At 35.9% G+C, this 15,305-nt stretch overlaps 1 protein-coding gene across 1 annotated transcript; it reads right to left on the reverse strand.

The window, feature by feature from the left end:
- Positions 1–272: 272 nt before the first annotated feature.
- Positions 273–12,952, reverse strand: LOC135684002 (intraflagellar transport protein 22 homolog). Its single transcript, XM_065199441.2, has 7 exons — positions 12,788–12,952; positions 9,396–9,469; positions 3,370–3,452; positions 2,824–2,916; positions 2,294–2,392; positions 1,267–1,367; positions 273–868 (listed from the first exon to the last, which is right to left on the reverse strand). Exons 1-7 carry the CDS (start codon positions 12,873–12,875, stop codon positions 696–698), a joined length of 711 nt encoding a protein of 236 aa, XP_065055513.1. The 5' UTR covers positions 12,876–12,952; the 3' UTR covers positions 273–695.
- Positions 12,953–15,305: the final 2,353 nt, after the last annotated feature.

Here is a 15,305-nt window from a genome sequence, read left to right on the forward strand (position 1 = left end):
GTGTAGTCTGCGTTCTCCTTGTCTCTCATTAAACACAAATGAAGAGCTGTGTAGATATTTGAAGATGGGCACTAATTTAGTTTCATAGATTTTCTTTCATGTTTTGTAATATCTTGATAAATGGCCTCCCTGCAGGTGTTAATAGTTTAAAAGATAAACTTTCCATCATCTGAATCGGAATAACAAGCTTATCAGATGAGTTTTTCAAGATGGCCTGCTGTAAATGACAGCATTAGTTTCACAAGTGAAATAAATTATCAAACAAATTAATATGCATTTTACATTTCTCTGTTATTTTCATTATTTTCACAATCTGTTGGTTCTATCTACATTATATTGACTATGGTCTAAAATACATTTCAGAGTAATCTTTTTAATATGGACAAGATGTAAGGTCATTGTTAACAGTGTGGCAAAGGGAACAAATGGGAGTTTCAAAGAGGAGATGGAAAAAACAGAGGATCTTCTGAACAGAATTAGGAGTCATTAAGCTATCAAGAAATAAATAATCCTGTTGTGGGGGTACTATACAGAAAGACACAATACTGATTTTAGTTAACATGCATACATGTTTTGAGTATTTCCACTGTCCCAAACAGATTCAAACTATTCTATGAGATGCTATTATTTACATTTTATGAGCAAAAGGAACAAAAGTCACAGCATCTGGCTAAAATGCTTTGGATTAAAACAGTTCAATAGGCAGCTGTGGATTGCCGATTGTTAACAATGCTAAGCTCTTCCTGGTCACGTCTGTCAGCTAGGTTAGAAACAATGTTCTCGAGGTATTGTCTGAAAACTTCCTTTATGCCATCTGGGTCATCTTCTAAATTAGTGTGTGAGACTCTGATGCGGGAGAAATTGGAAGCTAGAAAAGAATGCACACAGCTTTTATTTATTTGAGATGTGTTATGAATATTCAGTAAAAAACAGTATAGAAACACATGCCAACTGAATGATTGTAATTCAGATTTCTGATAAATGGTGTCTAGACCTTTGAAGCACTGATGATTGCTACTTTTATAAATGCTGATAAAATAAATTTTGTTTACTTTAAAAATGTTAACAGGGATGATGCTTTGACTTTACGAGCAATAAGAAAAAACTTATCTAGACAATACCGAATGTTTCTGAAAAGAAGCTAGAGGTTATTCAGATAGAAAAGGGCCTGAGTGTCATAGAAATAAAAATTGTGAAGGTAACCTTATTTAGAAGGAATCAAATGTTCCACAAAATCTTATGCCATCTACAAACAAATTTACTTACACAAATTTGCCCTAGCATTCTCTGCTTGACCAGGTTTGTGATGGACAAATACCATACATTGGCTATCTTTTATTCCTTGCTGGCGTACAAAATGGAGGTACCTGAAAATTTCCCAAAAGAATCTAAATACACATGAAAGAAGAATTTCAAGGAAAATGCCTAATTGTCTGGGAAACATGAAGTGCTTATATGAGGTTTGGGGATATGGAGTTCTCCTGATTGCCGTTTTCAAAAGTTCCCATTTCAGATCAATATCTTATATATTGATTGAAAGAATATAAATAGACAACTGTTGCTGATTCAATAGGTTGCTGATCAAATAGGATCCGAAATTATTTACAAGATAGCAACTTAAAGCTCATGTAATAAAGCATTACTGAGCCTAAAAAAATTGTCTTTTTAAAAAAACAAAAGACATGGGAAATGAATTTCTTTTGTGCTGTAGTAAAATGGAAGTGAATAAAGCTGAACTTAAATTTCTGACATAACAACAGATAGGGAAATATGGGGAATAATGAGGTTAACAAATCCATGCTACGATAGATTAGAAAAAACCATCTCTTTACACCACATAGTTGCTGAATCAAGCTGTAAATGATGAGAAGGTAAATTATAAGTTGAAACTTTTTGTTTAACAGTAAGTATACCTTTGTGAATCTCTGTTTGGTTTAAAATTAAAGGCCTGTTTAACAGGAATTAAATATTTTTTGACAGGTTTGAATGCAGCATGGTTGTCAATGTGTCCTTCAAGGTTTTCTGTTATTATAAATCTTTGATAAAAAAAGATATGGCTGGAGATTGTTTCAATATTACTTATTAATGAGAATGTCACTCTTGTTATTATTTAATGCAAACATTTGGGTTATATCTAGTTATATCCATTAATATTGAGTTAGGAAGGAAAGCTGTCAATGGAAGATTTACATAAATAAGCTTCCAAATGTGGAAATAAGTATTGTAAATTCAGCAATGGCTGGAGCATCTTTAGGACATTGTGAATTAAGCTGACCCCTATTGTCAATCTTACCAATTATCTAGATCTTTGACTTGGTCAGATTTCTCTGGGTTTAGCACAAAAACAACACCATTTGTGTCTTTCTGTATTGCAGGCCAACAGTTTTCAAATCTGCAAAAATATGCTTTGATAAAGATGGAGGGTAAATGAAACATTAAAAGATCTTTATATGAAAACAGGTATGACACTCATTGTAATTCTCAAATACTTGTTTACATTTCAATTGTCAGTCTCTTAAATTTTCTGATATTTTACACATATAACAACTGTGAAAATAATTGCATGTCATATCATTTAGCTATTACGTATCTGCATATGAATGGGTTTAGGTTTGATGTTTCCTTGATATTTCATCTTAAGCCATTTTGATTAACATAGGCATGTATCTACAAAAACCATATGCAAAATAGTATGTTATTAATAAGTATCTGGCAACATAGTCATATCTTGCACTCAATAAACAAATTTTGGCAATGTAGGATTTAAACTAGTACCAAACTTGATAGCTTATCAATATTGAGTACAATAAAAGACTTCTCTACTTGTGATTTCCACTGCAATCCCACAATTCCACTTCAACATTAGCTGATCTTCCATCATTCAATGCAACAGATTCAACCTCGAATTCTAAAATCCTAGAAATGGATAAAAACATCAACGCTAATAAGTTCGCAAACTAGAGATTTAACAGATGGAATATTTGCACAGCCTGCAGCTAGCTACAATAGCTGAGGTGGCTGGTTAGCAATGCTGTGAATGTAGTGTACCCCCTTTTATCTGGTTGGGAGATTTGGTTCATTTGTCAATAGCCAAAAAACACTGCTTAGCATTCAAATAGGGTAGATGGGTTTGGCATCTTCAATAGATTTACCAGGCAGTGAGGTTCTTACAACACTGGGCTATCACCTAAAAGGGCATTTGGTATAAGACAAGCTGTTGAAATAAAAGAAAAAATAAAAGTCGAATCTCTCTGCTTTCTTAATGAAAATTACTGTTACTGGAGAGCCATATCATTCTCAAGGCCTTCTTAAGCATACAGAAATTCTTTACTAATTTGAAGAGCTACTGTTTGTTTATTTGCATCTGACCTCACTCCTTCTGTAGGGTAATACTCCCCACTGGACATTTCAGTTGCATCTGCCAAGTAATTTGACAGCACAGTTTTCCCAACCTGCAATCCAAAAAGTTTCATTCTCAAAAAAAATAAACAGGAAATAGTAAAAAAGTACTGATGAAGATGAAGACCCTGTTTGCCAAAACATAAAAAAATGCTGAAAACTCAGTTTGATCCACCTGTGCATATTTCAGGTGCAGTTATGTACCTATCATTTTATTATGTACGAAGAATGAGTACATGAAGGGGGGATTTTGCTCAGCTCGATGGGCATCCATATATATAGATATATATATATATATATATATATATATGTAGAATTGTTGCCAATTGTGTAACAATGGATCGGCATTTTGATGAGTTCAACAATGGTAACATAGAAGCCGAATTCAAAGGCGGGAGACAATCGAAACAATGCAGGCATAGAATGTCAAAATCAAAGGATTTTCCCAATTTTCCCAAACGAACAATCGAGAATCGTGAGTTTCCCGATTAAGTGGGCAATTGAGGTTCGCTAATCGACACTTAGGTCTATAATCGTGCTATTAAATTGGGTTCGGCTGCTAGCCTGAGATCCCCTTTGTGGTCATCCTCTTCGATTCGACCAATCGCCTTTAGTTTTGCTCGTGACGTTGTGCAGTTATAATTGGTTCTGCACGTGCATGTTGAACGGTAGCCAGAATAGATCAGAAACTTCTCGTAATCGAGAATGGTGCTTTCATCTTGTCAAGCGTCAACGTAATTAGACGTATAATTTGCAATTTGCTATGTAGGATACAAAAGAAAGTGCGGGAATATGCGATTTCACGAGTTTCTGCAAGAATTAGCTTTGATGAATGAGTCGTGGAAAATATATTGTTAAGTGTTTGAAATCTGTTTAGTTTTTCGCAAGTTTTGCAAAGTCGGTGAAAGTTATTCGAAGATTTCCAGGCTTTGCGAAATTGTCGCAAAATGCTTGCAGGGACTTTTCAATTTTATCTGGGGTTGATCCAAAATTCATTCGAAATTTTTCAGACCCTATATTTTTATATAAAGAAAAAGTCAATATGTTGGATAAGATAGTTTGGTGCAGGAACAACGTAAAAGAATAGGAATTTGGAACGTGTGAGGTCAGACCAACAGTTACGAGAATAATCAATTAATAATCTTGGGGTCTATGATTACATTTCTTCATCAAATAGTTGAATTGCCGAGTTGAAGAAATCTTTGCACTCGCAACTAGGAAGTTAACGAAATTAAAAGTTTGGCTGCTCACAATTAAGTACGAAAGATTCCCCTTCGTGATCAAGTAATTGCACTGCCGCGAGATAATTATGCTGGAACCGTTTTGTCAGCGCGGGTCGTTAGGGATCGTTAGGCACGCATCGATTTCTCCTTCTTGCAAAGGTTGATAGTGGAATTCAAAGATCGGGTTTGGTAAACTTACTGCGTCATAGCATTCCCCGCTGTTTATCAAGAAAGTGTAAATCTGCGAAACGCATTTTGAAAAAGCAACCGAATAAGAATAATTATTCGTGTTATGTTATCAAGCGAAAAATATCCTTTGTCAAATAAAAAAACCAATTCCCAGTTAGGTTCCACTCACAGAGCCCCAATAAATGCTGGAATCTTCGTTGTCGTCATCATTGTCATCATCATCATCATCATCATTGTCATCGTCGTCATCATAATTATCATCATCAATCATTATCATCATCAACAATCATCAATCATCATCAATCATCATCATCATCAACCATCATAATCATCATCATAATCATTTTAATCATCCTCATCAATCATGATCGTCATCATCATCATCAATCATCATCAACATCATCAACAATCATCATCATCATCATCATCATCAATCATCATCATCATAATCATCATCATCATCATCTTCTTCATCATCATCATCATCATCATCATCAGTTTTGTCCACTTCGCCAATTCATAATATCGAAGTACCATTCCTCCACATTCTTCGTACATTGCAAAAGCCGTGCTATTTTTATGTACGAAGAATGAGTACATGAAGGGGGGATTTTGCTCAGCTCGATGGGCATCCATATATATAGATATATATATATATATATATATATATATGTAGAATTGTTGCCAATTGTGTAACAATGGATCGGCATTTTGATGAGTTCAACAATGGTAACATAGAAGCCGAATTCAAAGGCGGGAGACAATCGAAACAATGCAGGCATAGAATGTCAAAATCAAAGGATTTTCCCAATTTTCCCAAACGAACAATCGAGAATCGTGAGTTTCCCGATTAAGTGGGCAATTGAGGTTCGCTAATCGACACTTAGGTCTATAATCGTGCTATTAAATTGGGTTCGGCTGCTAGCCTGAGATCCCCTTTGTGGTCATCCTCTTCGATTCGACCAATCGCCTTTAGTTTTGCTCGTGACGTTGTGCAGTTATAATTGGTTCTGCACGTGCATGTTGAACGGTAGCCAGAATAGATCAGAAACTTCTCGTAATCGAGAATGGTGCTTTCATCTTGTCAAGCGTCAACGTAATTAGACGTATAATTTGCAATTTGCTATGTAGGATACAAAAGAAAGTGCGGGAATATGCGATTTCACGAGTTTCTGCAAGAATTAGCTTTGATGAATGAGTCGTGGAAAATATATTGTTAAGTGTTTGAAATCTGTTTAGTTTTTCGCAAGTTTTGCAAAGTCGGTGAAAGTTATTCGAAGATTTCCAGGCTTTGCGAAATTGTCGCAAAATGCTTGCAGGGACTTTTCAATTTTATCTGGGGTTGATCCAAAATTCATTCGAAATTTTTCAGACCCTATATTTTTATATAAAGAAAAAGTCAATATGTTGGATAAGATAGTTTGGTGCAGGAACAACGTAAAAGAATAGGAATTTGGAACGTGTGAGGTCAGACCAACAGTTACGAGAATAATCAATTAATAATCTTGGGGTCTATGATTACATTTCTTCATCAAATAGTTGAATTGCCGAGTTGAAGAAATCTTTGCACTCGCAACTAGGAAGTTAACGAAATTAAAAGTTTGGCTGCTCACAATTAAGTACGAAAGATTCCCCTTCGTGATCAAGTAATTGCACTGCCGCGAGATAATTATGCTGGAACCGTTTTGTCAGCGCGGGTCGTTAGGGATCGTTAGGCACGCATCGATTTCTCCTTCTTGCAAAGGTTGATAGTGGAATTCAAAGATCGGGTTTGGTAAACTTACTGCGTCATAGCATTCCCCGCTGTTTATCAAGAAAGTGTAAATCTGCGAAACGCATTTTGAAAAAGCAACCGAATAAGAATAATTATTCGTGTTATGTTATCAAGCGAAAAATATCCTTTGTCAAATAAAAAAACCAATTCCCAGTTAGGTTCCACTCACAGAGCCCCAATAAATGCTGGAATCTTCGTTGTCGTCATCATTGTCATCATCATCATCATCATCATTGTCATCGTCGTCATCATAATTATCATCATCAATCATTATCATCATCAACAATCATCAATCATCATCAATCATCATCATCATCAACCATCATAATCATCATCATAATCATTTTAATCATCCTCATCAATCATGATCGTCATCATCATCATCAATCATCATCAACATCATCAACAATCATCATCATCATCATCATCATCAATCATCATCATCATAATCATCATCATCATCATCTTCATCATCATCATCATCATCATCATCAGTTTTGTCCACTTCGCCAATTCATAATATCGAAGTACCATTCCTCCACATTCTTCGTACATTGCAAAAGCCGTGCTATTTTTATGTACGAAGAATGAGTACATGAAGGGGGGATTTTGCTCAGCTCGATGGGCATCCATATATATATATATATATATATGTAGAATTGTTGCCAATTGTGTAACAATGGATCGGCATTTTGATGAGTTCAACAATGGAAACATAGAAGCCGAATTCAAAGGCGGGAGACAATCGAAACAATGCAGGCATAGAATTCCAAAATCAAAGGATTTTCCCAATTTTCCCAAACGAACAATCGAGAATCGTGAGTTTCCCGATTAAGTGGGCAATTGAGGTTCGCTAATCGACACTTAGGTCTATAATCGTGCTATTAAATTGGGTTCGGCTGCTAGCCTGAGATCCCCTTTGTGGTCATCCTCTTAGATTCGACCAATCACCTTTAGATTTGCACGTGACGTTATGCAGTTAAAATTGGTTCTGCACGTGCATGTTGAACGGTAGCCAGAATAGATCAGAAACTTCTCGTAATCGAGAATGGTGCTTTCATCCTGTCAAGCGTCAACGTAATTAGACGTATAATTTGCAATTTGCTATGTAGGATACAAAAGAAAGTGCGGCAATATGCGATTTCACGAGTTTCTGCAAGAATTAACTTTCATGCATGAGTCGTGGAAAATATATTGTAAGTGTTTCAAATCTGTTTAGTTTTTCGCAAGTTTTGCAAAGTCGGTGAAAGTTATTCGAAGATTTCCAGGCTTTGCGAAATTGTCACAAAATGCTTGCAGGGACTTTTCAATTTTCTCTGGGGTTGATCAAAAATTCATTCGAAATTTTTCAGACCCCATATTTTTTTAAAAGAAAGGGTCAACATGTTGGATAAGATAGTTTGGTGCAGGAATAACGTAACAAAAATAGAAATTTGGATCGTGTGAGGTCAGACCAACAGTTACGGGAATAATCAATTAATAATCTTGGGATCTGTGACTACATTTCTTCATCAAATAGTTGAATTGCCGAGTTGAAGAAATCTTTGCACTCGCAACTAGGAAGTTTACGAAATTAAAAGTTTGGCTGCTCACAATTACGTACGAAAGATTCCCCTTCGTAATCAAGTAATTGCACTGCCGCGAGATCATTATGCTGGAACCGCTTTGTCAGCGCGGGTCGTTAGGGATCGTTAGGCACGCATCGATTTCTCCTTCTTGCAAAGGTTGATAGTGGAATTCAAAGATCTGGGTTTGGTAAACTTACTGCGTCATAGCATTCCCCGCTGTTTATCAAGAAAGTGTAAATCTGCGAAACGCATTTTGATAAAGCAACCGAATAAGAATAATTATTCGTGTTATGTTATCAAGCAAAAAATGTCCTTCGTCAAATAAAAAAACAGATTCCCAGTTAGGTTCCACTCACAGAGCCCCAATAAATGAGTTCTGTAATCTTGGCGAGTCCTAGCTCGTGCCACCGTTTTTTAGGTATTTTAAGTCTGTGAATCGCAATCTCATAAAGCATAAAGGTTCTTAGTTGTCTGGGAAACAGACTGGAAGCGCATCTAGAAAAGTTCAGACTTTTAATACATTTGGAATCTTCGTTGTCGTCATCATTGTCATCGTCGTCATCATAATCATCATCATCAATCATCATCATCATCATAATCATCAATCATCATCATAATCATCATCATCATCATCATCACCATAATCATCATCATAATCATCAATCATCATCATCAATCATCATCATCATTAGTTTTGTCCACATCGCCAATTCATAATATCGAAGTACCATTCCTCCACATTCTTCGTACATTGCAAAAGCCGTGCTATTTTTATGTAAACATTGCTTTAACAACAATATTAGGCGGTGGTGTAGAAGCTTGGGGGCTAGGAGGCACTTGCAATAAATTTTATGCCCGCTCTTGGAGGTGCCTTTTTTATCTTAAAATGCTCCTTTTTGTCATAGAAGGACATTTTTCTCGTCTTGTATGTCGTAAAAACCCCTCTAGAAACAATACAAACAATCCCGCTGTCCCTCCATTTCCACATGTTCCTACATATTCGAGACATAAATAAACAGATAAGAGAAGATGTATGTAAGTTCTGAGCAGTTGAAAGTAGCAAAAGCAATGCAAGAATCTAATTGCATGCAGTAAAATCTGCGATTTGTGTGCAGTATATTTGTGTAGAATACAACTTGAATTAGGCCAACTCATCCATCAGAGATTTGCAATTCAACAGTAAATTAAAGACAACAAACGTGAACAGCTACAATATTTTCCCTTTAAAATATACTTAATTACCTCACACGGCCCAATAACCAATACTTTTGCCTTAAACATCCCAATATATTTTGTACGGCGTTTTCTGATGCTTCCTTGAAAAATAGAAATAAAAGTTTCAATGCGAGGCTTTCGGTGTTTCCTAGCAACAGCTGGTTGAAAATAATCGCTGAAAACAAATGTATGTATATCGCAAATCCTAGAATTTAGAACCCTTTTGAATAAGTGCTCCATTCTCGGGGGGTAAACTAAGCCTTGACGGGGACGTGCTATTTTGGTTAAAAATTTGGACCCATAATTCCTCAAATGTCTGGAAAAATGTGACCCATAATTCCAAAAAGCAAACAACAAAAGCTTTACAAAATTAATGAAATACGATTCTACAAAACAAAGTACAATACAAAACAAAGGAGGGATATGCATGTAGGGAAGTTCTTATAGGAGGAGCTCTCTCGATAGATAAACTAATCGAGGAGAGAGCAATCCTTTAGTTAAAAAATTTGTTTATGTTCGGAAAAAGTGTGCATCGAAGCAATTTGCAGAAAGTCATCACTTGAAAATATTAAGATCTTACGACTGATAGTTGATGAAAAACAAATGCAGTTTAACTTGCCGGCGGAAGAAAATTACAGAATGGGCTTGTTTGATCAAGGTTGGGATGCCGTTCAAGATCTTGCACCTGCATACCTGACAGATTTTAAGCCATATTGCAGAGTGTTTATACGCGTAAGAAGAATGTCGCCTTTACAAGCCTGCCTGGTATCATGTTGATGAACATTGGAAAGTAAATAAAAAAACTCATGAAAGCAAAAAGGGGAGATCTTATTTACAGATTCATAAACAAAAGTCAATAGTTTCAATTCAAATAAAAAATAAGAGAAGATGGAGCAGAACGATTTTCAAAAGCAATAGCTCTTACAGCTTTCTTTTGTAAGATGAAAATCGGTTTAATGTATGAGTCACAAGTAAGACCCCAAACAACAATTCCATATTGGAGGAAAGAAGCAAATAGGGAATTACAGGAAACCAGCACATTTTTGGGAAGCAAATGTCTCACCTTAAAAAATACAGTATACCACAGGTTATTGCTAACTTTTGGAGAGTTCATTTAAATGATGCTTCCAAGAAAGATTTTCGTCCAGGAGAAGACCGAGAAATTTAAGATATTTTGCCTTCCTCGCATGTTGTTTACCAAATCTTATGTCAACAGTGTCATTTAGGGGCTTTTGTGGTGAATGAAAAATAATGAAGCTACAAGCAAGTTTTATCAACATTCAATGCAAGCTTGTTTGCATCAAGCCACCTCTTAACATACTTCAGTTCGTTGTTTACAACCTTTTGAAGCTGCTCTAAATTTCCTGACTCATAATAAATGTTGGTATAATCAGCAAAAAGATAAACAAATAATTTGAATGTAGCCTTGGAAAAATCATTGATATAAATAAGAAAAAGGAGTGGATCAAGAACAGATTTGTCAAATGAAGGCTCTCAGTTTGTGCTTTAAAATTTTATCTTTCGAAGTTTATCGCATATTTAGCATCCACCGCAATAGTCTGTTTATGAAAAGACTGGAGCCGGTGGTTGAAGATTCTAAATATGATGAAAACAGGAATAAGAACGGTTCTTTTTCTAAAGAAGCTTACTATGTAATACACAGTTTGTTCAACAAATGTTATTATCTTTTTTGTAACTTACGATCTTAAGAAATAAGTAAAGGCAAACTAGCTTCACCTTTCGAATGAGCACCCCCTCCCCTTGATAATTCAAAAATAACATGGACATTAATATGCATTAAATTCGCATGGCAACCATTCTGACTGTAGAAACATTCGCGCTCAACATAAGATTTTGATCTGCATGGGTTTTGTCGTGACGATCTTTCCTTTTTTTTATTCTAAAAATGCTGTACTACAAAACAATAAGGCAGTTTTAGATCCCGAAAATAAGAAAACATCTAAGGCGCAAAAATGTTGATGCCAAATTATGAAACGTTTAGTACTTTTAGTGCTGATCCAAATCTTTTTTAAGAAAAGGACGTGTAAATCAGGGACTGCGAAGTCAAAGCACAGGCTTTTGGAGGGGGAGGGGGGGGGGGGTTAAACATTGAGCCCTAAAGCAAGGTTATTTTTTTGTATGGTTTCAAGTTCAGAAAAAGAACTGTTTTATACACTATAAAACGAAGGCCTTTATCTTTCCTTTAAACATTTTTTCCGGAACCGCAAGCTAAATAATCTGTCTTTCTGTGTACACTATCAGAATGATCCAAATATTCTGTAGCTTAATGTGTTTAAGAACAAATGTGGACTATGGTTATAATGAAATTGCTAATGAACATCACAATCATTAATGCTGGTCTGGGAAGGGAAGCTATCACATGAAGCGCAGTCTGACCAGAAGAAATTTCATTTCAAAGATATTAACGAGGATAATTGTTTAAGTAAGACAGCTCCATAAAATTTCCATTAGCACAAATGCTTCCATTATCAAATAAATAGAGGATTGGACTAGTTGAATGGTTTAGAAGAGGGGGCCAAGTGGGACTGGGCCCCCTTGGCATAATGAAAATTACGCTTTTCTTCTTTTTGCTATTGTTTTGAGAAGTTCTTGTGACTGTTCCGTTCTCTTTTCAAAGCACTACAGCCATTGACCATATCATTAATATGTCGGGTAGTGGAAAGAAAATCTGTTTTTCTGAAACTCTTACAGGATTTCATTTTACAAACAAGATCAAAAGTCCGAGCTTGAGATAACAGCTCATAATCAAGAGATTATGCTGAAAACAGTAGCTGATTATTATAGCATGTATTTTGACCATTCGATCTTATACAATGTGGTTTTAATCTTATTACGTTACTGTAGCCAGAACTGATAAAACTTCTTTAAAGCCTTTTGTTCTCCAGACGTAATTACTTCAATATTCTAGTCCAGTGCACACGTTTCAAAGTTACACTTGTTTTCATAAAAGACGTCCTGTTTGTTAAACCCCCTTGCAAAAGTAACACGCAGTGAAAGCGTACTATGAAAATGCTCTGTTAACTCACAATTTCAAAAGTAATGAGTCTTGATTCACAATGAACTTAAAACATTGAGTAGGTGAAGTAAACATAAGAAAGGCTAATCAATTCCCCTATGATTGGCACGGCTTGTTTGGTAGACAAATACAGGAACAGCAACTTGCAAACTACGTTGTTTGTTTAAATGCTTTAAGTTACTGAAAACAGCAGGATTATAAGCGACTTGTTCTTCTTAAAAAACCTAGTTCAACAGTTAAAGTATACAAAGAGCTTTATGTCGCTCTGTCCACTTTCATCAAAAGCAACACAGTGTTTACAACAATTGCTGCTGTTGTGTTGCAGTTAATTGCTTGATTTCACAAATCCATTATAAAGTGAAATTATGGAAATGATTCTTACGTTTTGGTTGCCTTCTGCTCATTTTTGCATCTAATTCTGCGAGCGACTCACTCCGTCCTGCTTCGCGATATTGTAATACAAATGACATGCTCTTTTGTTAATCTTATGAAAGATTACATCTTATCAAAGCTTTTCATTAGCCTCCGAAGATGAAACAAAGCGACGACTTTGGAGCTCTTTTTTGTTTTCCGTAAGAGGTCAACTAATGCCAAGCGACATTAATTGTTAATGCCCAAACCTCCTGAATTGATTTTGTTGACCTCAGCAGTTGCTTCACCTTACAGTAATTCCCTGCTTTGAATGATTTGCCGCCATTTTACAGTGTATTTCGATAGTTTTATGAAGTTTCTACAGCCTCCGTTCAAACCCCAGTTGCTATTCATTCAAAATTTTAATAAACTGTTTCCGAAGCTTTATGAGCAATCTTTAAACCTCATGTCTTTGGTTCATTAGAGAAATTGTTCGGGCCTATTGAAAGAAAACAACGAGGCAACTGACCTCGAGCCACTGAAGATAAACAGCAACATCATTGAACAACAACTTTTGGAACCTATCTAAAGTATAGGCTTTGTAAATCTTCGTAACATATGAGAGTATTTATCTCATTATAGGAACAGTGTGAATTCTTTCAGATACATAGTTTAACTTTTTTTCACATGTTGTTAAGTTTATTTATTGTAGCAATAGATTGTTATACAACCCTTGCCATTTCGATTCAAAAGACGTTTAACCTTTAAATGTGCATGAGCAATTTTAACTTTGCATCAATTTTATGATCATCGATTTCATTCAATTGATGAGGGATACGTTTTTGTCTCCTCCTAGACGAGCAAAAGGAAAAACACACTTGGTTACTGATAATTGTTTGCTATCAAAACATTTACAAAGTTGTAATTTATCTCTAATATCTGGTATTATTTTTCAGTGGATGGATGTTCAATGTTGGTTTCAGGTGAAGGTTAACAAAAGCCCAAGCCTTATTCTGATACTTGACTGAGCGACTGCAAAACTTGTATGTTTGCTTTATTATCTTAGGTTAATGGAAGTCGTAGCAGCTGCCTATAAAGAGGTGAACTGGTGTAAACAATGATAAGTACTTAGCCAGGACTATCAAAAGAGGACCTTCGATGACGTCAAGAGAGGATTTCAAAAAGAGGAGTTTCATAACGAGGCTTTGCGGTAACATGTGGGTTTTTGATAAAACAGAAAGTATATAGATGATAATGTCAAAGTCCTAGTCATAATTAAGGTACTTTCTGCATAATGTCCACGTTGAATTCCTAGGATTAAGGGTAAAATATCAAGGTCTGTCACTTTGATGTATTCTGCTTCTAAGGGAACTGATGTGAATTGCTGGGCATTTTTAGCTGACCAACAAACTCAGATAATTGGTTTTGTTCTTCAACTTTTTGGGTCTACGTGCTTTAGGTCTGACTATGGCACACGCGATTTGAAAGAAGAATATACCAAGCTCCTTTCCACCCTCCTTCCTATTCGCTAGGAAGGGTACAGCTCATCCGATAACTTTCCCTCTGCCTATGGTCATGAATGCTATAGTGTTATCATCCCTCCAAGTTTTAAGTTAGTACAATATAAACTTCACTTCGTTTTTTGAAGGACATGAGTTGGTGGGCCAGACATTAGTTCTGATAAATGAGAAGATTATATCTATCTATTACTTACTGTACATTAACCTCTAAAAAGGTATTACGTACAATGGTTTGTTTGTTAGTATGATTAAGTTAGTGAAAATAAAATAAGATAAAAGTAAATATGAATAATAAATGTTTTGGCAGTGTGAACCCCATGAGGAGATTGAATGGGGATAATATTGTAGGTTTACTGAAAATTTTACCAGGAGCATTAGGGCGATATTCACACCGTCCCCACGTCCTTGATTGTATCCGTTCTAGAATGGTCCTCGACCTTAGACTGGCAATAAATAAAAAAGACTACAGGAGAAAAATTAGGGAAGCAAAGGCTTCTAGACGCATCTAGTACCAGTGAGGTCACCTTGCCAAAACAACAGCATTAGCGAAGTAGCAAATGCTAGCGAGATTCTATTTTAGGCTATCTAATGCTCTTTTCAGGGTGTCCAACGAATTCTGATTACATGTATTATCTGCTAGTGACTTCCAAATGTTAGCTGCGCTTGGTATAAGCGAGAACCGAAATGCGTCTGTGTGACAATATGGTACGCGGAATATCCTACTGCTTCGACGTCCGTGGGGATTAACTGGTTTGAAAAGAGTTTTAGGAATATCTATTAGGTTGTTATCAATCTTATACATCATGATGATCTTGAATTTCTTTCTTCTTAGAGCTAAGCTTTCTCATTCTGAAGTTTTTATCATGTTACTCGGGTTGGCAGTCCTGCGGTAATTGCCATAGACAAATCTTGCACTCCTCCGTTGAACCATTTTCAGATTGTTGACGTTTTTTGACAGATGAGGATCCCAGACAGTGCACGAATATTCAAGAATTGGCCTGGCAAGCGTTTCATAGCATGGATCTTTCA

The sequence above is a fragment of the Rhopilema esculentum genome, chromosome 7 (assembly GCF_057945365.1).
Source record: "Rhopilema esculentum isolate cy_ngs chromosome 7, ASM5794536v1, whole genome shotgun sequence".
Taxonomy (NCBI): Eukaryota; Metazoa; Cnidaria; class Scyphozoa; order Rhizostomeae; family Rhizostomatidae; genus Rhopilema; species Rhopilema esculentum.

Excerpts from the sequence above, each read along its gene's own strand:
- LOC135684002 (XM_065199441.2), bottom strand. The coding sequence starts at position 12,875 with ATGTCATTTGTATTACAATATCGCGAAGCAGGACGGAGTGAGTCGCTC. Across the intron at positions 1,368-2,293 it reads GTCAAAGATCTAGATAATTG|GTACCTCCATTTTGTACGCC; the intron begins GTAAGATTGACA and ends GGAAATTTTCAG. Across the intron at positions 869-1,266 it reads GAATGCTAGGGCAAATTTGT|CTTCCAATTTCTCCCGCATC; the intron begins GTAAGTAAATTT and ends ATTCTTTTCTAG.